This window comes from Dermacentor albipictus, chromosome 1 (assembly GCF_038994185.2).
Source record: "Dermacentor albipictus isolate Rhodes 1998 colony chromosome 1, USDA_Dalb.pri_finalv2, whole genome shotgun sequence".
In the NCBI taxonomy this organism is placed as follows: Eukaryota; Metazoa; Arthropoda; class Arachnida; order Ixodida; family Ixodidae; genus Dermacentor; species Dermacentor albipictus.
In genome coordinates, this window is record NC_091821.1 from 356,546,427 (window position 1) to 356,573,169 (window position 26,743).

A 26,743-nucleotide genomic window follows, 5' to 3' on the forward strand; every position below is an offset into this window, starting at 1 on the left:
CAAAGAGAAACGATTGATGAGCAACGAAGGGCAGAAGTTAGTGAACTAAGCCTGACCCATATGCGGGTCTGACCGCGAGGTGGCAGCGCACCTGGGCGGCAGGTTGCGCTCCCACCAATCAGAGCCTGCGAGTGCGGAGGAAGCTCATGCAATGTCCAAAGCCAGTCTGGGCGCCTGTGTCGTGGATAACACATAATGTACCGTCTGTCCCAGCTAACGTTATAACTGGGACACGCCTTAATTATGTACGGCTGACTTGCACTTGCTCGCTGGAGAACGGCTTGCGCTACTGGTCGGATTTCGTGAGTGTGGGTCCTGGGGATACGCTCAAGTGGTGGATGACGGTGCGTGTTTTGAGTCGAGGCTAACTGTCCTTTCCGTAAACAGGCGCGCACATGCAGACAGTGTGGTCTGGCCATTATTGTTATGCTAACGACTTCCACACGAGCTCGCCCGTGCGTGAGAGCTGTGAGGAGGAGCACTATATATACGAGGAGGAGGAATACTGCTTCTGCTAAACATCTCTCGTCACTATTATTTATTGCGATGACCAATTTCCTCAGGTGACGGGAGTCCTCCACTATGGACGCAAAAACGTGCTGACCGTGGCGGTAAACAACACGCTCACCGCGGCAACCATTCCCCCGGGTACACTGTTTCGACCGAATAACACCGACAGGTGAGGTTTACCTTTGATTATTATAAGATGCCGCTTGATCATGCACTCGCACTTCTACAGATATAACAAACCATATGCGAAAGAAGATGGCGCCTAATTCACGAAGACTTTCGCACGTAAGACTGTCCCGCGCGTTGACCGGTTCATTACGACAGCAAGCCAGACAAGAGCAACAAGAGCACGCGTTCACGTAAATGCACAACTATACAGCGAGTCGCTTCGTCCTTCTAGTACCGTGTATCGTAAAGTACACTATACATTTAGCGCATCGCATTCACACTAGGTTGACCTGTCGTTCGGTGCCGCCGACGCCCTCGCTGCAGAGCAAGCGTACGTGTTTTGGATATAGGTTACACGAGGTCGCCTGTGAATGCGTCGCATTAGGCTGTCGCGAATGCACGCATGCATGCATTCAGGATGTGTCCGTTAAAACTATATATATGTGTATATATATATATATATATATATATATATATATATATATATATATATATATATATATATATATATATATATATATATATATATATATATATATATATATATATATATATATATATTGTCACAGCCTATAGTAGGAGACGGGAAAGCCGATGTCGAGGACGTGTAAAAGCACTTTATCAGCGCAGCGACGTCGTTGTCGTCTCTGTTTTTCTACTCGCGCGCTACTTCAGCGTCGTTTTCATCGCCTGGCACATACCCGCGGCGACCATAGAGGATGTGGCATTTGCCCCTCCTTTGAAAAGGAGGCATCGTACCGATGCACCAACGTCCGAAGGCTGCGCACAGACGGTGCAAAGTTGAGGTCATGAGGAAAAGTATGGCTTCATACGAAGCACGTGCACAACCTCGGGCAGATGCCGCCGGCGTTTGGAGCAGTTATGGCTGCGGGAGACAACTTCATAATTCGCATCGCTGATGCGGCGCAGAACTGTATACGGGCCGAAGTATCTTCGCAGGAGCTCCTCAGATAGAATTGAAGCATTCACCGGTGAGTTCTTGCGATCATATTGGCGGTACCGTTGCTGTTGTGCCCGTTCTATAGCGGTAGCCTCCTTGATGAATTCGGCCACTGTCGTCGGTGGGTTCCTCACGAGTCCGGCAAACAGTTCCTTCTTCACTCCGCGCAAGAGATAGCGTAACTTTCTTTCTTCGGCCAACTCAGGGTCTGCTTTGGGAAAAAGGCGGGTCATATCTTCTGCAAACATGGCAACGCTCTCGTTTGGTTTTTGAATACGGGATTCGAGCATGGCGCTGCGCGTTCTCTCTTCTGTCGCTACTAGTGAATGTGTCTAGCAGCTGGGTGCGGAAGGCATCCCATGATGTCAAACTTCTCTCCCGGTTCACAAACCACGTCCGCGCACTGTATGAAGCGCAAAATAGACATTAGCCAGCTTTTGCTGGGAGCCCCAGTCATTATAACTGGCGACACGCTCAAATTGCTCCAGCCAATCTTGGGCATCTTCAAAAGCGTCACCATGGAAACTTTCTGGGATCTTAGGATTCTGTAGCGTCACCTGCGATGGAGTTGCAGTAGCCATGGCTGAAGTGGGTAGACGCGTTCCTGCAAGATCCTGCAAAGGGTTGAACTCGAGCGTCACGCCTAGCAGGCGGCGACGGTACCGGTGAACAGGAGTTTCCACGAACGCAGGTGATTCCGTGTTCGATGTATGGCTATGCGAAGGGGTGCCGAGCATGAGGAAATCCTACCCAGCACCTCCACCAGTGTCACAGCCTAGTAGGAGACGGGAAAGCCGGTGTCGAGGACGTGTAAAAACACCTTATCAGCGCAGTCAACTTTATCAGCGCAGTCGTTGTCGTCTCGGTTTTTCTCGCGCGCTACTTGTGTGACAATATGTGACACATATGTGACAATATATATATATATATATATATATATATATATATATATATATATATATATATATATATATATATATATATATATATATATATGTGTGTGTGTGTGTGTGTGTGTGTGTGTGTGTGTGTGTGTGTGTGTGTGTGTGTGTGTGTGTGTGTGTGTGTGTGTGTGTGTGTGTCAAGAGATCACGAATCCCCTTTATGTGCTGACAGCTTTGTGAATTTGGCACCTGAACCGGTGCATTGCACTTGGCGTTGCCTCTGAAATTACTACCGACATCACCAATCCACTACCAGATATCCCAAAGGCTACTATCGCTTGGATGTACCTTTCGACTTCTTCAACTACGCGGGCATCCACAGGAGCGTCGCTTTGTACACCACTCCGAGTAACTTCATAGATGACGTCCTCTTCGTGACCAAGAAGGCCACGAATGAACTCGGTGAGTGAATGCCTGTATACACGTTGTGCAATTGCCGCCGTTAACGTCTAGATCATAGTACGAGGTGTCGTGTGCATGGGCGACCGTGTTCTCCTTGTCTGCTGGTGCTAAGTTCTCTCGCTGTCACTCGCGGCGACAAAGACTGTTAAACTTGTGCGTCTTTCGTATGCTTTTGGCGAAGAAAGGGCGCGCCAATGTTGCAGGTACGCACGCTGCCCGGATACGAGTAATTTAGAGGTGAACTAAAAGCAAAGAAAAGAAGAAAAAAAAAGTCGAAGTTTTGCCCGAAAGGCGAAGCATCGATTGCGATAGCAAATTAGTAGACAGCTATAAGATGTAAGCATATTAGTTTAATCGGCCGTATAATCTTGCAAACATTCCCTTATGTTTGCAAGAGTATTGGCAAGAGCACAGTGTCACGCGCGCACTGATAAACGTGAACGCATTTCGCTCGATGACTGCGGAAACTCACTGTCAAAACGCGGGAGTGAGTGAGCGCGGCAGCAACCGCGAACGAATTGACCTTGGTGCTGTCTCTCGCTGCAACACGAACTAAACGTCGAAAGCACAGCACATACGAAGCTACCGGCACTCCGCGCACTTTGTCTACATCGCAGATCGCTTTGAAGCTGAAGCCCGCACGGGCGCGCATTAAGCAGCAGCCGCCTGAAGCCCCTTTTAACGTCGCCGAAGTAGAAACCCCCCCTCCTTCTTCGCATCCCCACGTGCCTCGCCCGTGACAGAAGACGGCGCGCGCGCTTCCGCTCCGCTAGAGTTACTGTATATGCTACCAAAGGTATATTGGTAGCATATAAGGTACTGTATACCATATACCATAACATAGTACCATAGTAACATAGTACCAGTACCATATACATATAAGGTACTGTATATGCTACTTTTGGTAGCATATACAGTAACTCTACACTCCGCCATCCTCCCTCGCGCCCGCGAGATCGTAGGCGGACCCTTGCAAGTTTTCACTCGCACATACAGCGTACGGCGCGCGGCGACGATGTTATCGTTAGTACTTTATACGAAACATCACGGTGACGGCAGAAATGCACTTGGAGTGCGCATATAATTTCTATCGCAACAAAAGCAATCTTTGGCAGCACTCAAGCAGCAGGTAGCGGGACCTTTTGAGCGATCGATGTCTTTACCTGCCATTGGCACTTTATCCCTCAGGAGTCCATAGGTCTGTTACTCGTCCCCCGCAATGGTGCAGCTGATATGGCCCGCGTCTAAGTCAGTTAATGCATACTTTACTCTCTGAGTGAAGAACCTTTATGAGTAACTCGCAGTATAGATAGGGATGAAGAAAGGAAACACTGATACGAGTACACGCATACAGCGCAGTGCATGTGCTGCACGCGCTGATTTCAGGACAGCCACCCAAACTGCTACACTTGTTAACTACTACTACTATTACTACTGCTACTACTACTACTACTACTACTACTACTACTACTACTACTACTACTTATTATTATTATTATTATTATTATTATTATTATTATTATTATTATTATTATTATTATTATTATTATTATTATTATTATTATTATAGATTCACAGCATTGTACAACCTCCTCCACAGTACAACGTGATGACGGTGTAACAACACTATACAAACACTGATCTTCCCGTACTGCGCAACTCCAGCTGTGGTGGATTTCAGCGTTGACGTGAAGACCGAGAACGGAACGTCCACCTGCCGCGTGGCCCTGCTGGACGATCGGGGCGATGTGGCCGCTTCGTCCGCAGGCTGCGCAGGTCAGCTGTCCCTGAGCGACGCCAAGCTGTGGTGGCCCGTGGGCATGCACAGTGAGCCGGGATTCCTCTACACGGCCAGGGTAAGACAGCGTGCTTAGGACACGCCTCCTCGTGTGCACGACGTGAGCTGGTTCGCCATGATGGCCCGACAATAGAAAATAGACCCTATTTCCATTTTTGAATCCATTAAATATTATATGTAGGTTGACATTCCTTCATATTTAACGGAAGAGCACGCTCCCCAAACTCCATTTTTTGTAGGCGCTACACTCGTCTAGCGGAGTGGAATAAAAGTGGAGGAATCGGAAAGGCTGTTTCGCTATTCAAATGCACCCTATTCGGGTTAGCACTGACAAATTTTGCGAGTTTTTATGGCAATGAACAAACTCATTAAGTGAACGGCTTTCCCACGATTTTGCCTGTCGTTGCCATAGCCCTGGCCCTCCTCCTAATCATGGTCATCATCATAATCTTCGTCAGATCATTGTCATCTCCCTCAGAACTCTTACAAAGCGAGCACAACTTCAGCTAAAGGTTAACTACCCACTAAGACAGCGATCCAGACGGAAAACTGGAAGTTACTCCAGTGCCAATTAATTGGGCCGCTGTCACCAACCAACCCCGTCAAAAATCAGACATGAAATAAGTATTTCTGAACGCATATTTTCTCTCGAGAGGCGGAAATGCATCATCGTGTCGTCTCCTCCATTGCCACACATTATATATGCTCGTCACCGCGCACTGTTGTGTGCTCGACTACACTCACATCTGGTCATTTCTTCCGTGCAGGTGGAAGCCACGGTGGGCGACGCGACCGACGTCTACTACCAGAAAGTGGGCATCCGCACCGTGCGGGTCACTAATGAAAGCTTGCTCATCAACGAGCGGCCCTTCTACCTGATGGGTTTCGGCAAGCACGAGGACTCGAACGTGAGCAGCCGGGGCGGGGCATGGTGTCATGTTCAGAAAACGGGCATCGGCGCAGTCAGCAGTATGGTTAGGCGCTAAAGTAACTGGCGCGGCCAACCGAAACGAAACCTCGGCTCACAAAGCGAATCATTGGAAGAGTCGTTGATTAAGCCTAAGAGCACAGTAACAGACAAAACCCCAGTAACGCATGTTTTTGTGATCGTTGTTAATCCACATATCTGCCCTGCTGTTCTGGCCTTCAGATGGTAGTGATAAATCTGTTTGCTTATATTTTGTGCCATCGAAAAGCCGATTTTCCGCACACCCTTACTTCTGCATGACAAAACGGTATACTACTACGGAAACTACATGTATGGGGAAGCCATCTCCGGTCGGATTCTTGAACTGCGTAGCTCTAATGATAAGAAATATTGGAACACTCCTCTAACTAGGGCGCTTAAACGCGAGCGCCATGGTCACATCCATTGAGGCACCCTACGTCTACGTCCCACTTTTCGTGCAGCTCTAGCCTTGAGCACTGTGGCCTTCGAATACAAATCACAGTACGCCTGCGCATCTGGAGTCACAGCATATGCAATTTCTGTTGCAATATTGAAACACCGGTGATACATCTGTCCGTGTCACGTTAGCGTAGAACTATATTATCTCTCAATCAAATAAATTCGCGGTTGAGGCTGAAAAATGTTTTTTTTCTGAAACATTCCATTTTCCTTAATTTAGGACCGTTTCGAACCAGTATGAACCGTTTAAACCGGTTTGAACCGTTATGTTTTCCTCCGGAGCTGAACCTAAACCGAACCGGAAAGTATGCAGAAGCCCGGGCCTAAACCCTAACCGAACCCAAAAACTTTTTGGTTCGACACCCTGATAAGCAGGGCTTGGGCGAGGTAATTGTCGGGAAGGCGCCTTCGCCGGTGCCCACCAGAAGTGATAATTAGTCGCAGATTAGGCAAAATTAACTGTACTGGCCTAATTTTGCTGTATAGTTGCAAATTAGCCATATTGCAGCATAGGCCACTATCTCCGAGATTGGCCCAACTAGCCTCTTGGTCAAGAAAGGGTCATCCAAGTTGCGACGCTAGAGAAGACAAGGTAGACTTCATTGCGCGTGAAACACAATACGAATAATAAAGGAAATGAGCGAATAATTAACGTGAAAAACAGGCAGACAAGGATAGAATGGAGATATATAATCAACATTTAACCACAGAATCATCTGAACCAAAACGTACGTCGATCTCATCTTCTAACGTCGACACTTGGTTGACGATTTCTTTTTGACCAAGAGGCCAGATAGATACCCAGGTCCCACGTACGCCAAAACTGTGTGAAATCGCCCAGGTAGACTACGTATTCGCCACTCCTCGGCATGGCCTCCGAGATTTGACGCCGGCCGCTGCAACCCGTGGCGCGCTGAAAAATCTCGGAGGCGACATAACCACTAACCACCAGCTGCACATGTCGTCTGCTTAGGTGCCATTTAAATTCTGCTAAGAAGAACATTATGCAGCTACGCAATACATATTTGCCAAGATTGCTTAAGTACTGTATACCATTAATTTACTGCCAAGTTAAGCCAAAGTGAAATTTCGTTGCAGTTGGCCTTTAATTCACGGGCCAGCACCATCGCTTTCGCATTGCCCTTAGAAGCAGGCCTTCGTATAACACCATAAAAACAGACACACACATTCTCTAAATACGTGGCTGAATAACCCGCGTACTAAGACGTTAAGCATGTGTTCTTAATATCGAAACAGTTTGCTAGAAGAAATAGTACCCATTTCACCGATATTTCGCTCCTGCCGAATGCGTCACTTGCTTCAACGCTATTGGAAAACATGACATTGATGAGCAAATTGGCATGGACTCCGCGGGCAGGTGACGTAGCGTTAGTTGCGGCGTTCACTGCAGATCCGTGGCAAGGGTCTCGACATGGCGCTGGTGGTGAAAGACTTCAACTTGATCCACTGGCTGGGCGCCAACTCGTTCCGCACGTCTCACTACCCGTACGCCGAGGAGATTATGGACCAGGCGGACGCCCAGGGCATCGCCGTCATCGACGAGGCGCCTGCTGTGGACCTTTCGTACGTGAGCTTTACGTGCTTTCTTTCTGGGCTCTTGACAACCCTATGGTAATCGATCTATACACCCTTTCATCCTCTATTTAATTTTGGCCAATGATGACCGCTTTTATCAAACTATGTGACCCCTGAACAGATGAGGAAACTTTGAGCACGACTGCTCGATCCGAACATGCAAGCACGTCGTGATCGAGCGGCCGTGTTTTGAGTATAGGCAAGCGTTCACACGAAGCCAGGTGGGAACATTTTGCAAAATCCCACGCTCCCCTTGACAACAGTGGTGCCTACTCTAATGGTATAGAGCTAATACGGCTAATACATCCAAATACTCTCCATCAAAGGTGGTAACCCAAATGATAGGGAGCTATAGGCCTATTTCCATTTTATCAGCATTTTATGAGGGTTTAGAAAAGCGCATTTCTGCACGTATCAACGATTTCTTTGCGAAGAATGACATTCTTTCTGATTGTCAACACGTAAATTCCGCCCGGGCAGGTCAACCGAAACAGCTTTTTACGTCGAAAAGCGCTAATAATTAATAACATTGATGCGGGAAAACTAACGTTGGGTATTTTTATTGATTATAGCAAGACACTTGATCGTTTAATTCATCAAATTTAAAAAGTAAAACTAGAAGGATATGGTATCCGTGGTGGGGCAAGTCAGTTGTTTCAATCATATCTGTTTGGGCGGAAGCAGTGTGTTGCTATAAAAAAATGCTGCTCTTCCTATAGGGAAATTAAATCAGGGGTGCCACAGGCAGGATAGTGTTTTGGGCCCGATTTTGTTTAATATATATGCAAACAATATTGCTGAAACAGTAAGTGACGCATTAATTGGACTATACGCTGACGGTACGAGCCTGTTTGTCTCTGGCAATAATCTTCACGATCTCTTAGAAAGATTTCGCAGTATCATTTGCAATTTGTCGAATTGGTCTCGTAATAACGCTCTAACAATTAATAGCTCCAAATCAAAGGCCATATTATTCAAGGACAGATGCAGCATGTCTATTTAAATCAAGAATTATCTTGGATGGTGCGTACATTCAAACCTCGACGAAATACAAAGTATTGGGCGTGACGTTTTCGGAAGACATGAACTGGACATATTACATTGAACTAGTTATGAAATGATTGTCATCTGCCGCCGGTGTATAATCCCGTTGCCGTCATTTTTTTCCTGAGTAAGTAAAGTTGTAGATATATTATGCCTTGTTTTAACCGCGCTTTTTTGTGCGCTTGTGTGGGCTATCGCCACGAAACGTAATCTTCATGCACTTAAACTTCAAAAACGAGCACTTCTACTTGTAGCGAATGTACCTTATTTCCATTCTACTGCGCAACTTTTTGGTAAATATGACATAGTGCGATGTAACTAAACTTTATGAATACCGGCTACTGTAGCCTTTTTTATTTGCCCCCGAAAATTGTAGAACCGTTTTAAAGCATGCGTCACCACTTGAATGCGAAATTAGTGAGGCGCGTACCCGCAGCAATGGCAGGTGGTTAGTACCATACAGGGGCACAAATTATCTCATGCAGTGACTAAAACACACGCTACCTTCATTCTTAGATACATTTGGGGAAAAAAAATGTTATCGTAAGAATCTTGATTCGAAAACAAATTAGAGCGTATTTTTTGTAAACTTGACTGAATACACATAAAGAGGAACGCAATTTATATTTCACATTCTTTATTGTATGTAATATCCATTCGCACTCAGTATTTTCATAAGCTAACGTATCATAATATTGTACATCCTAGGCATGTCTGTGGTGCTGTCATATGTAAGAGGCAGGGGAGAGACAAAAAGAAAAGAAGAGGACTATGCACGCCGACCGGTCCGAACGGCACGAGCCCTCGAGGCGCGTGACCCGAGGTGTGATCGGAGGAGAAGCGGCGCTGTTAGGATTGGGGGCTCAATCCCATCGCTCGTAATCAGTTATCCAGATTGGAGTTGGGCATGAATATGAAGGTAGCTGGCCCATGCCGTCGTCCAACTTATCCACGCTGAGGACGTTGATGAAGGTAAGGACTGCTTCTCATCGAGAACGAGGAATATGGGTTTATTTACAGTATCTACATAAGGACGTTGCAGTTCGTCAGTCTAGCATGACTGCGAGAGAAAAGTACTGAGCAGCCGCACAAACGGTTTATAAACACTCGGTCCCCCCTCGATCCCAAGGTGAGGGAAACGTTCGTCCAGTCATCGTAAACAAGCCGGGACGGCTTAGACACACACACTTCCACAAAGATTCACGGTCCGGAGCCGACGTCAGATGGACTTAGTAGAACTCGGGGCTTACTTCAGGAAAGGCGCCTTTTATTCCCCGAGCTGACCCCCGCAGCGCGCCGCCAGGTGCCCATTGTCTTGCCTCTTGAACGGCGCGTGGGAAGGAGCCTCGAACTACGTTCCCTCGGGGACTCCCTCGTTCACAGCAGACTAGGTTGGCTGTGGCGGGTTCAGGCACAAAGCCTGCTTCGTCGCACTCATCTTGGCTTCAGCGACGGAGAGTCAAGGACGCGCGTATTGTTCTTCACACACAGTCGACTTAGTGACGCCGTGGCTAGAGGTTTGCGGTGGCGTTCCAGGAAAGTTGACGCCGCTGTCGCAACTGGCTGGCAAAACTTGCACCTCAGCTGGGCCGTTCTTAACAGCGCCAAGGTGGCATTATCGACAGGGCTCTGGGCCAAGAAGGTTGGAGCACCAGCTTTGTACTGGCGTCGGGACCCATGGAGGTTCGGACAGACCCGTGGTGCTGGCGACCCAGGGTGTAACCGTTGACCTCGGCGACGGTCGAGCGAGGCTCCCTGGACCTGCCGCAGCCTCCCACGGCGCTACCGAGCACTCCAGGAATTGGATCCCCCTTCTTCGGCAGACCATCACGGACGATAGACCCCGGGGCTTCTCGTAGAGGTAGCGGAGAGGTAGCGGCGGGGCCCGGTGTTAGGCCTAGCCAGGCAGGTCTTTGTGACACTTCACCATAGTTCGGGACGCCGGCATCCGAGACGGAGGAGCTGACCGGCCGACACCAAGGAAGCAAAACTTGCGGAGTCGGCGGGAGCACCGACTGGGAAGAAGAGCCGACGCACATCGGACTTGAAGATGCGTACCACGACTGGGGCCTCGTAAGAGCGTTCTGTTTCGTTAGCGTGCAGCCATAGGCCAGGGTTGCCGGACTATCGCGCGAAACGCGCTAAGGACGCACGTAGGCGAAGATAAGGACATTATTTAGGATAAGCAATTGAGTGTGGATTTTTATATTGGTCGGTTGAGTTTTGAATTCCATTTTGAGTGTGTTTTACTTTGGGGTTATTGTTAGTAAAGTCTGTTTGCTGTGCTCGCCTGCGTCTCCCTACTCCATCTCTCCCCGCAACATCCGCACGGCCCCGAGATCAGTGTGACAGGTGCTTATTTTTGAAATGTGATCTTTTGGGATGTATAATACAATACGCATCTTAGCTTTGTTGCTCATTAAGAGTAACTGCTTTTTTATATGTGTACTATATATATACTCTATATTTATCGCCGCACGCCGTATGCTCTATGTGCGAGTGAAAGCGTGTGGGGATGAGCGGGCCATCGCAGCTCAATCTCACGCACGCAAGGTAGGGAAGCGGGGAGGAAGCGCGTCGTCTTCCGTCGCGCGAGGCTCTGGGGGCGGTAAGGAAGGGGAGGGGGGGCGCGTTCTACTCCGGGCGACCCGGGCTGCCGCGCGCGCCCACCAGGGCCGCTGTATCTTGAAAGCCATCCTCGACAGGGACACAGTTCGCCGCGCACTGTTTCCGCAGCTTAGTTCGCGTTGATGCGAGACGTAGCACGAAGGTCAATCCACTCGCTGCTGCTGCCGCGCTTCCTCGCTCCATTGTTTTGACAGCGAGCTTTCGCGGACATCGAGTGAGAAGTGTTCATGTGTTCTTGTGCGCGCGTGACACCATGCTTGTTAATTTAGTTAGTATGCCTATGTTCACAAGCTTATATGACCGATAAAACTAATATCGTTACTTCGTATAGCTGTTTACTAATTTGCTATTGCAATCAATACTTCGCCTTTCGGGTGAAACTGCGACTCTTTTTGTTTAATGCCACCCGTGACTTGTAGCACAATTCTATTTCTTGAGCTGGATTACTCTCGGAGGCACAGATTATTTGCACAAGAGATGAAAGCGAATATCTGACTAATTAACATATTGTGCTATTTAAGCTAATTAAGTTAACGCCACATGTTGCAATTCAAGAATTGTAACCGGTGACATTTAAAGTCATATCCACTTAGAACGAATTCTGAGGATGACACCAGTTTAGAGATATGCGTTCCGAAAGATTGCGACGAAATGGATTAGTGTTCTTGTAACGTTTGTTCCAATAACAGTAAAAATGCATAAAAAGTCTTATTGTTGAACAAAGTAAGTGAAACAACAGTGCATCTTTTAAAGCAAGCTTGGGTACGCTTATCTCAGAAATGGCGCGCTAGTTTCGAAATTCGTGACAAATGGATGAGCTTCTGAAAATACTGGTTCTAATTCATGTCTTGCAGCATGTGCGTGCCTAGTTGAAAAGTTAATTAGGCAAATTTCGCTAATTGTTCAGTTATGCGTATTGAGTCGGTCGGTCGGCCGGTCCGTCAGTCAATCAATCAATCGCTCATTCCTTCTGGCACAGCTCGTTCGATGACGCCATGCTGGAGCAGCACAAAGAGCGCATGAGGGAGCTGGTGCAGCGCGACAAGAACCGACCTTCGGTCATCCTCTGGTCGGTGGCCAACGAGCCGCGCTCCAACGCGCATCCGGCAGGTGGCTACTTCGCCCGCCTCACAGACTACGTCCGCAAGCTGGATGCCACGCGACCCATTACTGCGGCCCTCAGCAAGAACTACGACGAGGACCTAGCGGTGAGGACACGGTTTGCACGACGTCAGTCGGCACCATAGGCGCCGACTACGCGGGGCTCCGAGACCCGAGCCCCTTCCGAAGTTTTCCGAAGGGAGGGGGGGGAACGACTTCGTCATCGCCGGGAGGGGGGGGGGGGGTGCGCGATGCCGAAGCCTACCCCTCCAAGCCCCCTAAAGTGTTATTACCATAGTTTTGTTACCCACATGATTTGAGGTTTCTTTCGAGTGGCCTCTACCTTCTCACTTAGAATTTTATTGGGGCTAAAAGCTTACTGCATCATTGTCGATGCGGACGGGCACAGCTTTTAATTCATACTTTAGCTTTATTTCTGCAAATACTGGTAATAAGAGGACAGGCGTACTAGGGGCACCAGCGGCCATATCCACATTCATTTACATTCACATTCATCCATATTTTCTAACTTCAACATTCTTTTTATTTGCACTGTGAACACCACGCACAAGCACAATATATTTATATACATTGTACAAAATGTATTATATATCTTTTTCAAGGGGAGGTAGCCAATTAACAATTATTTTTAATGATTTGGATAGCCTATGCCTAGAGAATGAATATGTTGCTGCATGTTAACCTCGGTTCAAATTGCTTTGCGTGCTTTTTTGACCCCCAAAAAATAAACTTGCAGATTTTACGGACCCTTTCGGCACAGTCTTTTATCAACGGTATGAGAAATACACGTCGATTATATGTGCCTCAGTATTGCTTCTCTTCCCAGTCCGCAATGCTAATGACTCAAGGAAAAAAAAAGCACTTCTGATAGCTTATAACATTTATTAGGGATAGAGACATCACCACTTGGATGCAGATGTCATATATAATTTACTCGGTAACCGCAATGAGGCCAAGCCGGGCTCACTCAAAATCACGTTCAATACCAGTCATGCGCAGCAGCGCTTATACTCGGACTCCCAGTAAAGAGAGAGAGAGGCTGCAGTTTCGCCGGAAAGGTGAATCAGTATTAGTGATAGCGATGTATTTACACGAAGGAAAATTCTTACTGTAGATATCCGTGTAAGGGCTGCATCCCCAACTTAATTGACAGGCAATATTTTAAAAAATGCAACCGAGAAGCACAGGCGGCAAGTTTTCTCTTTTTCCGGGAGGCCTGGGGGCAGCGGGGACCAGCTTTTGGAACCCCATTCATATATATATATATATATATATATATATATATATATATATATATATATATATATATATATATATATATATATATATATATATATATATATATAACCTTTAATAACAGTTGCACTGGAAGAAACTTCGTGTGACCTCGAATAATTGGTCAATGTGACGGCCTAATATGAGAATTTAGAATACACAAGACCTCATAGTAAGAGACAGTTCAATTTCACAGACTGAGTCCTCTCGCAAAATCAAGAATCTGGCGTCTCTCGGTGGTGTAATCTTCCTATGTGTAGTTGTCTTATACTCAGCTATCACTATGACTGCTTCGCCTTTCCGGAGAAACTGCAGCCTCTCTCTCTCTCTCTCTCTCTCTCTCTCTCTCTCTCTGCCGCACGAAACGCGAGAACCAATGCAATGGGCATAAAATGTTTCAAAATACCGGCAGTGTTCGCACCGCATCGAAAGAGTTATTCTATAACTACATTCATTAACTATGACTATTAACTATAACTATAGCATCTATGTTCCGCATCAGAAGCTTGCTTCGGACCAATGCCAAATTAAAGTGACGGTATTATTTTTCATGAGATTGTATACTTGCAGCAAAAGCAGGTTCGAGGCAAAAAAAAGAATGCAACCAGAATTAACGAAAACAGACCGGGAAGCGACCCACGCGTAGAGAAAACGCCAAAACGATGCGTTCAATAAAGTAAATGTACCACTTATACACGAGCCGAATTGGCAATCGAAGCGTGTGCATAAAAACAGCAACATTATATTTCAATGTGCTCTTGTTATCTATGAATTTGTAAGCGCCGTAGAACACCAGCTGCTGCTTAGAGGACGTGTTCTAATAGGTCTCCTTCTGCAGCTACGCAGTACTGAGTGTGCTTTATCACCTCTTCTGTGGCTTTCCTGATGACCGACGCTAGAATCCTACGGCATACATCCGTTACCCTTGCCTTGAGCTCATATGACGTCCGTCTTGATCATGTAAAGGCGCTCTTTCGCATAACCCCGAGGAAAGAAATTGAGTGGAGAGACATCAGGGGACCTAGCCAGCCAATTTAAAGGCACGTGCCTTCCAATCAATCGCGCATGACAAGTCGCATCTAGCCAGTTTCGGGCTCGGCTGCTGCTGTGTGCTGGCGCGCCATCTTGCCGATAACGTAAAAGTGCAAGACGTGTCAGCGGGACTTCGCTAAAGAACTCACCTACCACTCCTTCAAGGACTTCGTCCTCGTAACGCTGTACAGTTAAGTGTGCGATCGGAGAAGATGGGACCGATTATAACACCGACGTAAATTCCGCACCTCACATTGAACGACCGCTGGTACTAGTGCCGACTGCGTTTTGCCAGTATGGATTGGGGTCACTCCAACAGAGAGAGAAAGAGAGGAAAGGCAGGGAGGTTAACCAGAGGCGAGTTTCCGGTTTGCTACCCTGCACTAGGGAGGGGGATATAGGGGTTGTAAAGATGACCGGTGTGCATTATGCGCAAATCACGATGCGTCTAAATTAGTGTGCAATATTCAAGTTTACCTGAGCGTTTCTGCAAAAACTCGCTTCATCTGTGCACATTACGTTGCTGAAAAAGTCCGGTGACTCATCAGCTTCTGTGAGGACCCAATTCGAGAAATCTAGATGATTCTGCAGGTCTCTATTTTCCAATCATTGGTGCTTGTTAAGATGGTGCAAGTGAAAGGCTGAGTCATTTAGAATCCTACAAATTGATGACTTGGAAATCGGTACCTGGGCGTCCAATTAAGTACCGCACGCTAGCATGAGGGTTTGAGGTCACAAATGCTAGAACATCCGTGCGTAGGCTAGGACTCAAAGATGAAGTCCCCCGTCGCCATTTCTGGAAGCTGCCGGTTTGTCTCAGCTAGTTTTCATAATTTCTGATCATAGTCGATGCGTTTGGTCTACCGTCATACTTCCATGACTGATATATATTTGCTCTGTTCCTCTTGTTGCCATTTGCAGCTCCCAAGGCAAGGATCCATTTTTTTCCTTCTGCTCACTATAGGGAAAAAACATGGCGACTGGGACGAAACAAAACGCACCTTTAAATTTTGCACTGATGTTGTCAATGCGCTTTTGTGGTGGTGGGTTTTCGGGGAATAGTAACCACTCGTGTACTTTATCGACGCTAAGAAACAAATGTCACAGCTTGTTTCCAACCAACAACAAACGCGACGTCTTACTTCAGCCGGGGCGCGGCAGGTAAGGGATCACGATGTTTTTCTTTATTGTTTAGAAACAATACCACAAAAAAAAGATGACAGCTGTTTTAGCAAATTATTGTTACACATGCAACACCAAAAAATAAAGGTAGTCTTTTTTGGTTCAAGGACAAGGTTTTTGGTTCGAGACTCAAGGACAAACCCATTATCTTCCCACGCGCTGCAGGGCGACCACATGGACGTCATCATGCACAACAATTACCCGGCCTGGTACAGTGACACCGGCTCGACCGAGGTCATCGTGCCGCAGATCTTGGACGAGTACAGACACATGTGGGAGCGATACCGCAAGCCCATCATGATAAGCGAGTACGGAGCAGGCTCTGTCGTCGGCCTCCACTCCGACCCGTCGTTCGTCTTCACCGAGGACTTCCAGACGGAGGCCCTGGGCTGCTTCCACCGGGCATTCGACCAGCTGCGCGAGAGCGGCTTCTTTTTCGGCGAGCACGTGTGGAATTTTGCCGACTTCATGACCACGCAGAAGGGCAACCGAGTTTACGGGAACCGCAAGGGCATCTTGACGAGGGAACGCCAGCCTAAAGCTGCGGCAAAAGTGATCCGCTGCCGCTATTACAAGCTGGCCAAGAGGGCGCTACCAGATTCGGATGCCTACTGTATTCCGGACGGACGACCGTAGATTAGGTAGATGTGTTTATGTGGGAGCGACCAATGCGCGGGCATAGGTTGTTTGTAAGTGTAAACTCTTGAGGCTGTACAAACGCCAAGGGAAGGGAAGCGCAATCGAGGAGGGGAGCAGATTAGGTGGGGTGATGAAATTAGAAAATTTCCAGGCGCAAGTTGGAATCAGCAAGCGCAAGGTAGGGATAATTGGAGATCGCTGGGAGACACCTTCGTCCTGTAGTGGACATAAAAAAAATATAACGATGACGATGGTGATCGACAATATGAACGCTTCAGAGTGTGTGTACGTATGTGGCTGTGAACTTCTCTCTTTTTTTTGTTTATGTCCGCTATTTTTTTTTCTTTCATCAGTACTGCACAGCCAAATGGGCACAGCGTGGTTATACTCCCTGCCTTTCGCACAATCTATCTATCTATCTATCTATCTATCTATCTATCTATCTATCTATCTATCTATCTATCTATCTATCTATCTATCTATCTATCTATCTATCTATCTATCTATCTATCTATCTATCTATCTATCTATCTATCTATCTATCTATCTATCCTCTCGTTTTTCATATGCTGAAGCTCTAAGAATAGTATAGCTGCTGTAATTACTAGCCGCATTGACGAAGTAAAAAGTGTCAAGAGTTCGACACATAGTTCGACACAGGGGTGGAGGGGCGGGGGAGCACACTATGCACATGCCCCCTCTCCCAAATTTCTGTGTACCAGGGTACCTGGCATAAAAGGACGTACAACAACACCTGCCGGACCTCCCTCATCTCGCCCCCTCCCCAGGTCAAGAGGGAGCGGGGGAGGGGGTGGTTTACCAGTCTGTCGCTTATAGCATGCCTGAGCTCCCTACAAGTGCTGTTGAAGTAGCGTCTTTTCCTGGCCACAATCACATTCCCCAAACAAAACCACCGCGTTACTTTCTCATCTACGTTCACCCATCTACGACTTCTGGTCCGCTTTCACTCTGTCTGTCTACGTAAGCGTGGCGACGGACAGACACCTGGATACCACTGGTGGCGGCTCCTGTTACGAGAGTTCGTATGACGTTCCGTGCGTATTATGAGCCGTGTGTTATGTCGCGTGTATTTCCCTATGCGAAAAAGCGCGGGAACGGACAGGAGGACCGATTTCCACAAGGTATGTCGCAAAAGCGTTCTATCTTGACGATTTTTTAGTAGCACGAGCATCAATTCTTGTTTCATCTTGTTTCTTGCGCAGCACTTTCGGTTCACTTCCTGAGAAGACCGGAGATGAAATTCAAAATAAATCAGAAAAAAATAGAAAAACAATAGTGCAGTACAAAATTTGTTGGTTTCATTATAGCTATACCAGAGCATAAGTTTAGTTACAAACCGAGTTACTGAAGTGTCTGAAATGAATGGAATTAATTACAAGTCACTGAGACGACCGGGGACGAAATTCAATATAGATCAGAAAATAATTGTACAATGCAAAATTTATTAGCTTCGTTGTAGATATGATATCCGAACACAGATCACAAGTTTATTTACAAGTTGTGTTACTGAACTGTCTGGAAAAATTAGAATTAAGAATCACTGGTTACCGCGCACAGCACAGAATCGTAGACTTCAGAGACCCGCCACGTTGAGCACCCCTTTGGCAAGATTCCTAGAAACCCGGAAGTAGAAAGCGGAAGTAATGACATCACTAATGACGTCACACACAAGAAGGTGGCGTGATATTTAACCGGATGATTAATGAAAAACAGTTGCCTCCGAGTTCGGTTCGTGCATTGCGTTCGCCTGAAGTTAACCTAAAGAACACAAACGCCGAGGTGCGAGTGCCACTAGGAGACACGTAAGTCAAGCATTAGGGTCGCCTATAAATTTTTTACTTGATAACTATGGGGCCGAAGTCACTTTTTTTTTTTCATTCGTAGGTGCAGCTTGCCATTGGTCTGCCGCGTCCGACGCAGTGATTGAATGTGCTCTTATAAGCACAGTTTTATAAGAACATTTTCGGGAATGCAGGCCCACTTTTGTGGCGTGAAGGTACGCTTTAATAAAGTAACCTTTTCTCGTCTAGTACAGATTAGGCTGAAAGTCATACCACCGCGCAAACGTCCAAAATTCAAAATAGCCCATATACGCCGAGAAATCATGTTAAACGTGTGCTTGATGAAGAATGTCACCAGTTAATTTTTGCAAATACCTTGCAGGCTAATAACAAAATCCAGCGCATATTCCTAGACATTTGTACAAGCGCAACTAAATTGTCCTTCGACAACTGTACTAATGAACAATAGCTCGAAAGTATATGGCTGCGCCGTAGTCTCGACAAATTTTCGCAGCATTTTACTGTCAGCACATAAGGTCACGCAACAGGTGCGAATTGTCCAGCCTAACTGCAGAAGCGTCTGTGTGGAGCACAGTCAGGTGCTACGAACAGTTGTCCGACGCCTGTTCCGACGAGACCGTCAGTCGGCAGGAGGTCCGAAAGGCCACACCATGGCAGCCTTCGTTCGCGTTGAGGTCCGAATGCAGATAGTGACATCGCCGGTGTCCTGAACCTTCACCTCATCGTCCTGAAACTCACTGGCACGCAGACCGGTCCCAACGCCGCTCAAGGTACAGCTCAGACCCCACTCTATAGGTAGCTCGGTGTGCGTGCGAGGGACCAGCTGGCGGACCACACTGGTCTCAGCTGTGGTCCCGGGGCTCTCATCCTTGGTGTCTACGTGCGTCTCCTTCCGTGTGGCGGCCGCCTTCCGTTCTTTCTTCTTTATCTTTGCCAGCCTCCTCTTTTGGTGACTCTTCCTTTTGCAGCGCTTGCGACGCTTCTTTCGTCTCTTGCTTGGCGCACGTAAAGCTGCCTGGTCTAGCAAGACCTCGTCTTCAACGTCGGGAACAAAACCACTAGCTCGAGGAATAACGCTGACGCCGCTTCTCGAAGCGGCCACCAACGCCTCGGAAGCGGGGGTGTCGTCTGAACACTCGGCTTTGCTGTGCGTGTCTACGCTCCGAACTTCTAGTGCTCCGGCCTCGTCTGGACATTCAACGAGCTCGAGCTGCTTTTCTTCGTCCGGGCAATAAGGGGGTGAAGAGGAGCCAATAGAAAACTCTTCCGTGGTTTCCTGCGGTGAGTGGCTGTCGTCTGGCTTTTCGCAAGGAAACCACATTTTACTGGTGCTCGGCGCGCATAAAGTCGGCAGAAAATTAACGTGGCGAGTTTCAAGGTGCTCGCACGATTTCGACTGCGGTTTCAGATCAACGGAAGATACTGCTGTCACAGCAGCCGCGACTTGCGATATTCTTTTTGGCGACATTCTGCCAAACCTCTGCTTAGGACCTCTTTTACAGAGATGTTCTGCTAATATCCGCCGAGTAGGTTCGTCTTCGCTCTTGTCTGATTCCTCAGTCATCCACTTCAGATCATCGTACAGCCCGTGATCCGCAGTCGCTGCAGGCAAAGCCTTCTTGAACGGTTGCGATACCGTATCATCCACTGCATGCTCGATACGTGCTCGAAATTCGGCAGGCCTTTGCGATGCTTGCCTGTCACGGGGATCCGCGATTTCCAGGTCGAACAATTCCAGCTCACCGGGAGATTGCAAAGCATAGCTGTTCTCTTGCGAAGGGTCCCACGCAGCCACCTTTTCATCTATCTCTATTTCGTCTGCTGACATTACCTCGAGGGATGACCTTCGCGTTCGGCCATCAAACAGCGTCGACCAAAGGCCGCGGTCTCCGACGCCCTCGTCTTCGTCCGAGTGTTCGTCTCCCTCGTCATCCGCAGGCGAGTGCGGCGAAATTTCATTTGTTAGCCGCACCAGCTCCATCTCTACTGCGAAGCTATCAGCCCGTGGTTCATATGTGGTGACGTCACACGCGGTGCAGGTCTTCACCGTTTGGTCAACGTCGCTAAACGGCCTTTGGGGGGAACCACCGGGCATCGCAATGCGGCCTTTATATGTTTGCGCTTCTTCATGAGACGGTTCGTACGTCTCCCATTTCAGAACGTCTAACTCGATGGCTTCAATTTCACTTTCCAAAACGTCTTCATTGCTTCTCGGGCGAAACAGTTTTTTCATGCTGTCTTTCTTGTTGAAGTTCAGTATGTTGCGGACACCGAAGGAGGGGAGGAAGTCAGTGCTGCCGGACGCCGACGTCTCGGGCGACTCCGCTGTGCTTTCCAGTAATGGTCTCGGCCACACGGCGCATGCTTCGTGTTCCGTACATGCCGAGTCACTAGGTTCGCTTAAAGGTTCGCTCCTTGCAGCTCCCGCGGCCACCGGTTCGTTCCGTGTTGAAGGCACCTGAGAGCTGCCGAGCGAATCACTGCTACCCTGACTGGATGGTCGGCTGCGGCTTCTCGGTGCTTCGTCGCTAGCGAACATTCTGACGACCGGCTCGTCGACCGCTGAAGTTGCTTCCTTCTCGACGCCGCTGCAACGCGAGCCTACGCTGTCTTCGTCAGGACCTCCTTGGCGCACATCGCTGGCTGCAGTGGTTTGAGTGCGAAGTGGCTTCTCGCGCTTGTTGCGACTCATCCAGGCACGCATGTCACCTCGAAAATCCGGCTGGTCAGCCCCCAACGCGCCTGGTTCAGGAGAACTTTCTACTAGGTCGTGGTTCGCCTTGGATGCGGCCGCGCCTTTCGTGGCAAAACTGTACCTTGGCAAGTGAAGGTGCAACTTTTGAACGGGCGCGTCGATATCGCAGCAGCCGTCCGTGCCCAGAGACGCGAAAAGATGATGTACAGAAGAGCGAAGGATTCCCAGCAGGCCCCACGACTCACAGAGCTGCACCAGCACGACGCTGTACCTTCGGCAGAGCAGCGCCGACGCCGTGCAGCCATCCATGACTGCATGTCTTCTTCTTCTGTCCCAACCGAAACGGCGCGAGGTTGAACCAAACTTCTTTCTCGTCCCAAGGGCCGCGGAAAGATAACTTGACAGAGAAAAGGCGTGGAACCGGCGAATTTTGCTTTAGCTGCGCCTTGCACGAAATTACCGCTGTCCCAGTCGACTGCACTTCGTCGCAGTGGCGCATGCAGCCACGGGGGCTCGTCTCTTTTTTAACGCGATAGCGTTAAGGAGCTCGTGTCGCAGAAAACCCGGTGTCGTCGCCATCGGTGTCGGGTGTCGGCGTCCGCGGCGTTGGCCGTGAGTGATAAATCCCAGAAGGCACTTCATAAATAAAAAACATCTTCCAAGATGGGCTGGTGGGAATCGAACCAGGGTCTCCGGAGTGTGAGACGGAGACGCTACCACTCAGCCACGAGTTTGTTCCTTCAAAACGGGACAAAATCGCCTCTAGTGAATGCAGTTTTGCCTTAGAAACGTGCAGTAGAAAGTTATACTGCGGTGTATATCGGTAATTATGACCATGTAACTTACAGAAGTCGCAGTTTCACGAGTAGCGAAGTACGTTTCCGCTAAATTTCTTCTGCGCTCTGCGCACACGCAGAGCCATCTTGCGGCAAAAACAGAAGACCCCCTCCTCGCAATATACGGCGCTGCCCCGACACGTGGCGCACCACTCGCCCCATGATCGCTTCCGCCTTCATGGCGCGTCGGGGCCCGGTTATCTGTGCCGATCGTGACGTTTGGCTGGCGTAGCGCGTTTGAGTAGGCGGTGTGAACGGGGTGCGACAACGCTATCGCGTTCCACTCTTGAAGGCGAAGCTTAAGCGTCCTCCAACTTTTGTCTTATGGCATTACTGTTATCACAAAACTTCCGCCTTGACATAAATACGGGTATGTTGTTAACAGTCAAGCATCCCACTCATTTGTTCTGGTCGGTTTTTCCGCTCGTAAGGGATTCTGGGAATTAAAACTGTACCGGCGACCACGCTTCAGATATATCCATAATTTACTGCGCTAAGTCCTTAAATAACAAAGGGTGGTTCTCGACGCATTATAGGGGAAAAACACAATGCCATCGTTAGAACGAGTGAGTATACATGCGCACTCATCTTGTTGCCTTAAGGGATGCTATATTAAACTGATAAATGCGCTGTATGGAGTGCGAAACTATTACAAACAGACAGAGTGCTGCATTTATGAAGATGACTTATCTTTTCACAATAAATGTAGTTCGTGCAATTTAATTGAAATAACCATTATCCTACATTTTCTGTAAGGCTTAATAATGACGCGAGAAGTTAGTCGTACAAAGGAGAACGTCAGTCTAAATTTTGAAGACGAAAGAAAGCATGGAAACATCGCTACCGATTGTAGAATTAAACAGTGACAAAATAACATTAATCAAATTATTCCCGTCGATTTGAAGACTAGTGCGCTCAACAAAAACATGCTAACACATTTATGCCAAGAAGACCAGTTCAAAGTCTTAAATTCGAAGTACAGCAGCAACACATTTATTTTTAGAACATTCGTCTTACTTTAGTACTTGGTATAAACGCTACAGAATCAACATGATGGCAGCGCAAAGAGAAAATGCCCCTAAAACTCGACACTGCAACTAAAATAGTGATTATACATCTCAATAGCAGCAGCTCGGGGAACGAAACACACATGTCATTATAACTAGCTTCCTCCCCAACTCTCCAGCAGCAATTCGACATATATATCGAATTCGAAATTTAAAGAGCGCATGAAGATCACGAAAACAATGCAGATGATCGTTGGTGCTTATTTCGCCACTGTTGTGCAAAGTACGAGCCAACTTGATGGTGCTGTGGCTGCTTGTAGAAAGGAAATTTCACTTGCAGAAAACTTCATTTCGCATCACTTGTCCTGGGGCCTAAAAACAGAACTGTGTGGTAAGCGACTACATATATATAGGAGTGAACTATTCATTTGTTGAATTGTCGTTGAATTGACATTTCATGTCAGAACACAGGACATGGAAAATTTGCCAGAAGTACATTTCGTTTGGTCTTAGGTTTAATATTTTGAAGGGCTGGCTTCAATGTTTCGTCATGGTTGGAGGTTGACTCAGCAACCAACAATGATCATCTTCCTGTGTCATTCTAAATCATTTGTAAAAAAAAAAAACATCTTCGGAATGCCAAGCGTGTACCTTTGTAAACCACCATAAATTTAAGGCTTTCTTGCGTTCACTCGTTTCGAAACTTGCCAATACCAAAGGCAAAGAAATCGCTTCAACGATTTATTCGGTTATAGAGAGTTCCCGGAAGCACGCTGAATTTGTCATCCCTCCGGCTAAAAGCACCGCTTGTAGCTGGTGGAATGATAAGTGTACGCGTTACTATAGAAAAAGAAAAGCCGCTTGGAAAATGCTTCTGCGTGATCAATGCCAGACAAATCGGAAAAATTATTAGTTTCGTGTTGGTGTATTTAAGCGTACTGTTAACCGAGCCTAAGATGTTTATGATGTTAGGCATTACGAATCTCTGTCAAAATAAAAAAATAATCACCGACGGTTACGATACTCCCCAATGCGAAATATGAGCGCAATATGAATAATGCAAACTTTCCGCGTATGTGTACGGGGAATGTGCTACAGTGGGGACTGGGTCATGCGCGCTGGGTGATATATTGCTCTCGTGCTTAGTGCCCGCTTTTGTTGTTCAGATTTCCATTAAGGAGTATCTGTGGCGGTATTTAGCTGCGAGTGAATCTGCACTGGTAAAGTGTACTCAAAATCTGCGGCGGAATGCATTGCTGTTTTAGACATGTTTGTGCACTATGCAACACGCTGTGCGTAAAACTCTTGCACAGCAGCGCATCTGACACCTCCAGTGCGCATTTCACGAAACTGGTTCTAAGCACAGAGTTTCTAGCAAAACTGGACGCTCTGAGTACTGGATGCATTCAATTTTGCATTTGTAGAATTACCCCTAAAGACAATATAATTAAAAAATTATTTAGTGAAAGTTGGTAAATTATTAGTATTAGTGCCATGCAGCATAAAGTGTCATCTCTTAGGATAAGCTTTCAATGCTGGCACTTGCTAGCCTGACTTAGGCCCGTGGATTTGTGAATTTTACAACAGATATATATCGTATCTGAAGGTGCATAGCATTTGTTGGATTGTTTTGTTGGATCGTTTTACTTTACCATCAAAGTCCACCTGATGGCGGGATCCTGAAGTAAAAGCTGCCTCAAGGGAGCTTGAGGAAGCCCCCACTTTGGCGATGGTATACCAGTGGTCACAATACAACTGTTAACAGTGTTTTAATCAAACAATCGAAGCAAATATACAATATAGTTATAAACAATTAGAGGCCACAAATAAAAATACACAATGCGAATGTACACAATACATAATTTTGCACACACACACGCACAAACACACTCACAAAAAAAAAACATATGAGAGGAGGCAAAAATTTGTCAGTATGAACACTTTTTTTTTAACAAAACAATTTTATCTAAGGGTGGACAGCAGTGGCGTAGCCAGAAATTTCTTTCGGGGGGAGGGGGGAGGGGTTCAGGTTGCAGCTCAGCATCCTTCCTTTTCGTCGAGGGATTTTTGTCGAGACTTTCTGTCGAGGGATCAGATACATGAACAATAACTGCATTGCCATTGCCAAAGTTGCTGCAAACGAATTCTTGAACGCTGCGCACTGTCAAGACAAGTAAAATGTGTATTTTTTCATAAAAGAATATATTCGTACGTCCCAAAAATTGTGCTAGGAATAACTGATATCAGTGCTTCCATGTTTTTTTGTCTATTTAATAAGTCAAGAAAATATCCCACAAACTTTAGAACTATAGCAGTTCGAAACCAGTAAAGCAGTGCATGCCACTGATATGAAAAACGTAAAGGCCATGAAATGAACAAGTTGAGGACAAATATTTTAATGAAACCTTATCATTCAAGAACCTAGCTTGTTTAAATTTTTGTACATATGCACCAGCCAGGGACAACTCTCAATGACGCAGTCCTTCGGTCCAATGTATTGCGCAGGAACAACTGTCATCGGTCGCGTATATACTGAGGAGAGGCCCTGCCCCCTGCGCGCGCTAGGATAAAGCTGTGGAAGAAATTACGTGTAGGTTCTCCTCTATTTGCTTTTTTTTTCTTTCTTGCTGTAGCGGCCATGCTTTCGAGCCACAATGACGGCTTTTTTATGGTTCTGTGCGCTCACACGTACGTGTTGCTCCGTAGGTTTCGTACCGTGGCGAAGGCGTCGTGTAGGCAGGTTTGCGTAGTCTTCGTGTTTTGTTGCACTGCGTTATCTGGACCGTGCTCTCCCGGATGTTGCTGTGGCCAGGTGGGACAGGAGGAACTTGCTCGTGAAATGAACGCGCATGCAACGCTGTACGCAATGTACCGCGCCACGGCAGTGGACGAAGGATACCCGCGCGAAATTTTTGCCCTCTTCGGCGGAATCATGCTAACATATCATGGTAGGCCGAAACCAATGCGTTTCAGAATCTGTATGAACGATTTGCAGGTCAGGGATTCCTACTTTTGACAGCGCATGGTGCATTTGCAGCACGTAGAACGTACGTTATTCAAGAATGCATAATCCTGGTTTTAGAACTTCGTGTTCAGTAACAACTTGCTTTTGTGCATATTAAAACACATGTTGCTCAACTGTTGCTTCTTTCTTGCAGTACTCGCGACAGCACGAAGTCTTTTAAGCAGAGAGCGTTCGAGGTTCATACACGCCTGCACAGGTGTACCACAATACACGTGCTGATAGGGCGTTACGCAGAATATGTGCATTTTGCTTCCCTCGGCAAAGTGCGCCGGCTAGTCGACGCTTCATCCGGGAAGATGGGAAAGAACCCTACCGCACTGTGCGCGCGAGAAGCGCAGGGAAGTGAAGGTTAGCGGATGCGCTGCAAAAGTGAGCAAGGCTCCACAGTACGTACGCCTGCGAAATCAAACAGCTGTTCCATGGTCGCATGTAGGCCAGGTCTACGCGCGTACTGTTCTGCACTGTGCGCCGGCTATCACAAAAAAAAAGAATTATTACGTTAAGCTTCACGTATACCGCGAGAAGAAGGCACCTCAGCCCGCAGTCAATGAATTTAAACACGGAGTCAGAAATTACATTCTGCCTGCTCGCCGGCGCGTTGTCGTAGTGAGCGGCTACCCGAAATTCGTTCTCGCTTCAATAACGCAC

At 47.3% G+C, this 26,743-nt stretch overlaps 1 protein-coding gene across 1 annotated transcript in view; it reads left to right on the plus strand.

Annotated features, from left to right (window-relative positions):
• Nucleotides 1–16,972, plus strand: part of LOC135902267 (beta-glucuronidase-like) — a 28,743-nt gene extending 11,771 nt beyond the window's left edge. Inside the window, exons 3-9 of the mRNA XM_065432254.2 lie at nt 564–679; nt 2,840–2,985; nt 4,651–4,841; nt 5,551–5,691; nt 7,603–7,775; nt 12,439–12,667; nt 16,236–16,972. Coding sequence (XP_065288326.1) covers nt 564–679; nt 2,840–2,985; nt 4,651–4,841; nt 5,551–5,691; nt 7,603–7,775; nt 12,439–12,667; nt 16,236–16,706 — 1,467 coding nt within the window. The 3' untranslated portion in view covers nt 16,707–16,972. The remainder of the gene's footprint in view (nt 1–563; nt 680–2,839; nt 2,986–4,650; nt 4,842–5,550; nt 5,692–7,602; nt 7,776–12,438; nt 12,668–16,235) is intronic.
• Nucleotides 16,973–26,743: the final 9,771 nt, after the last annotated feature.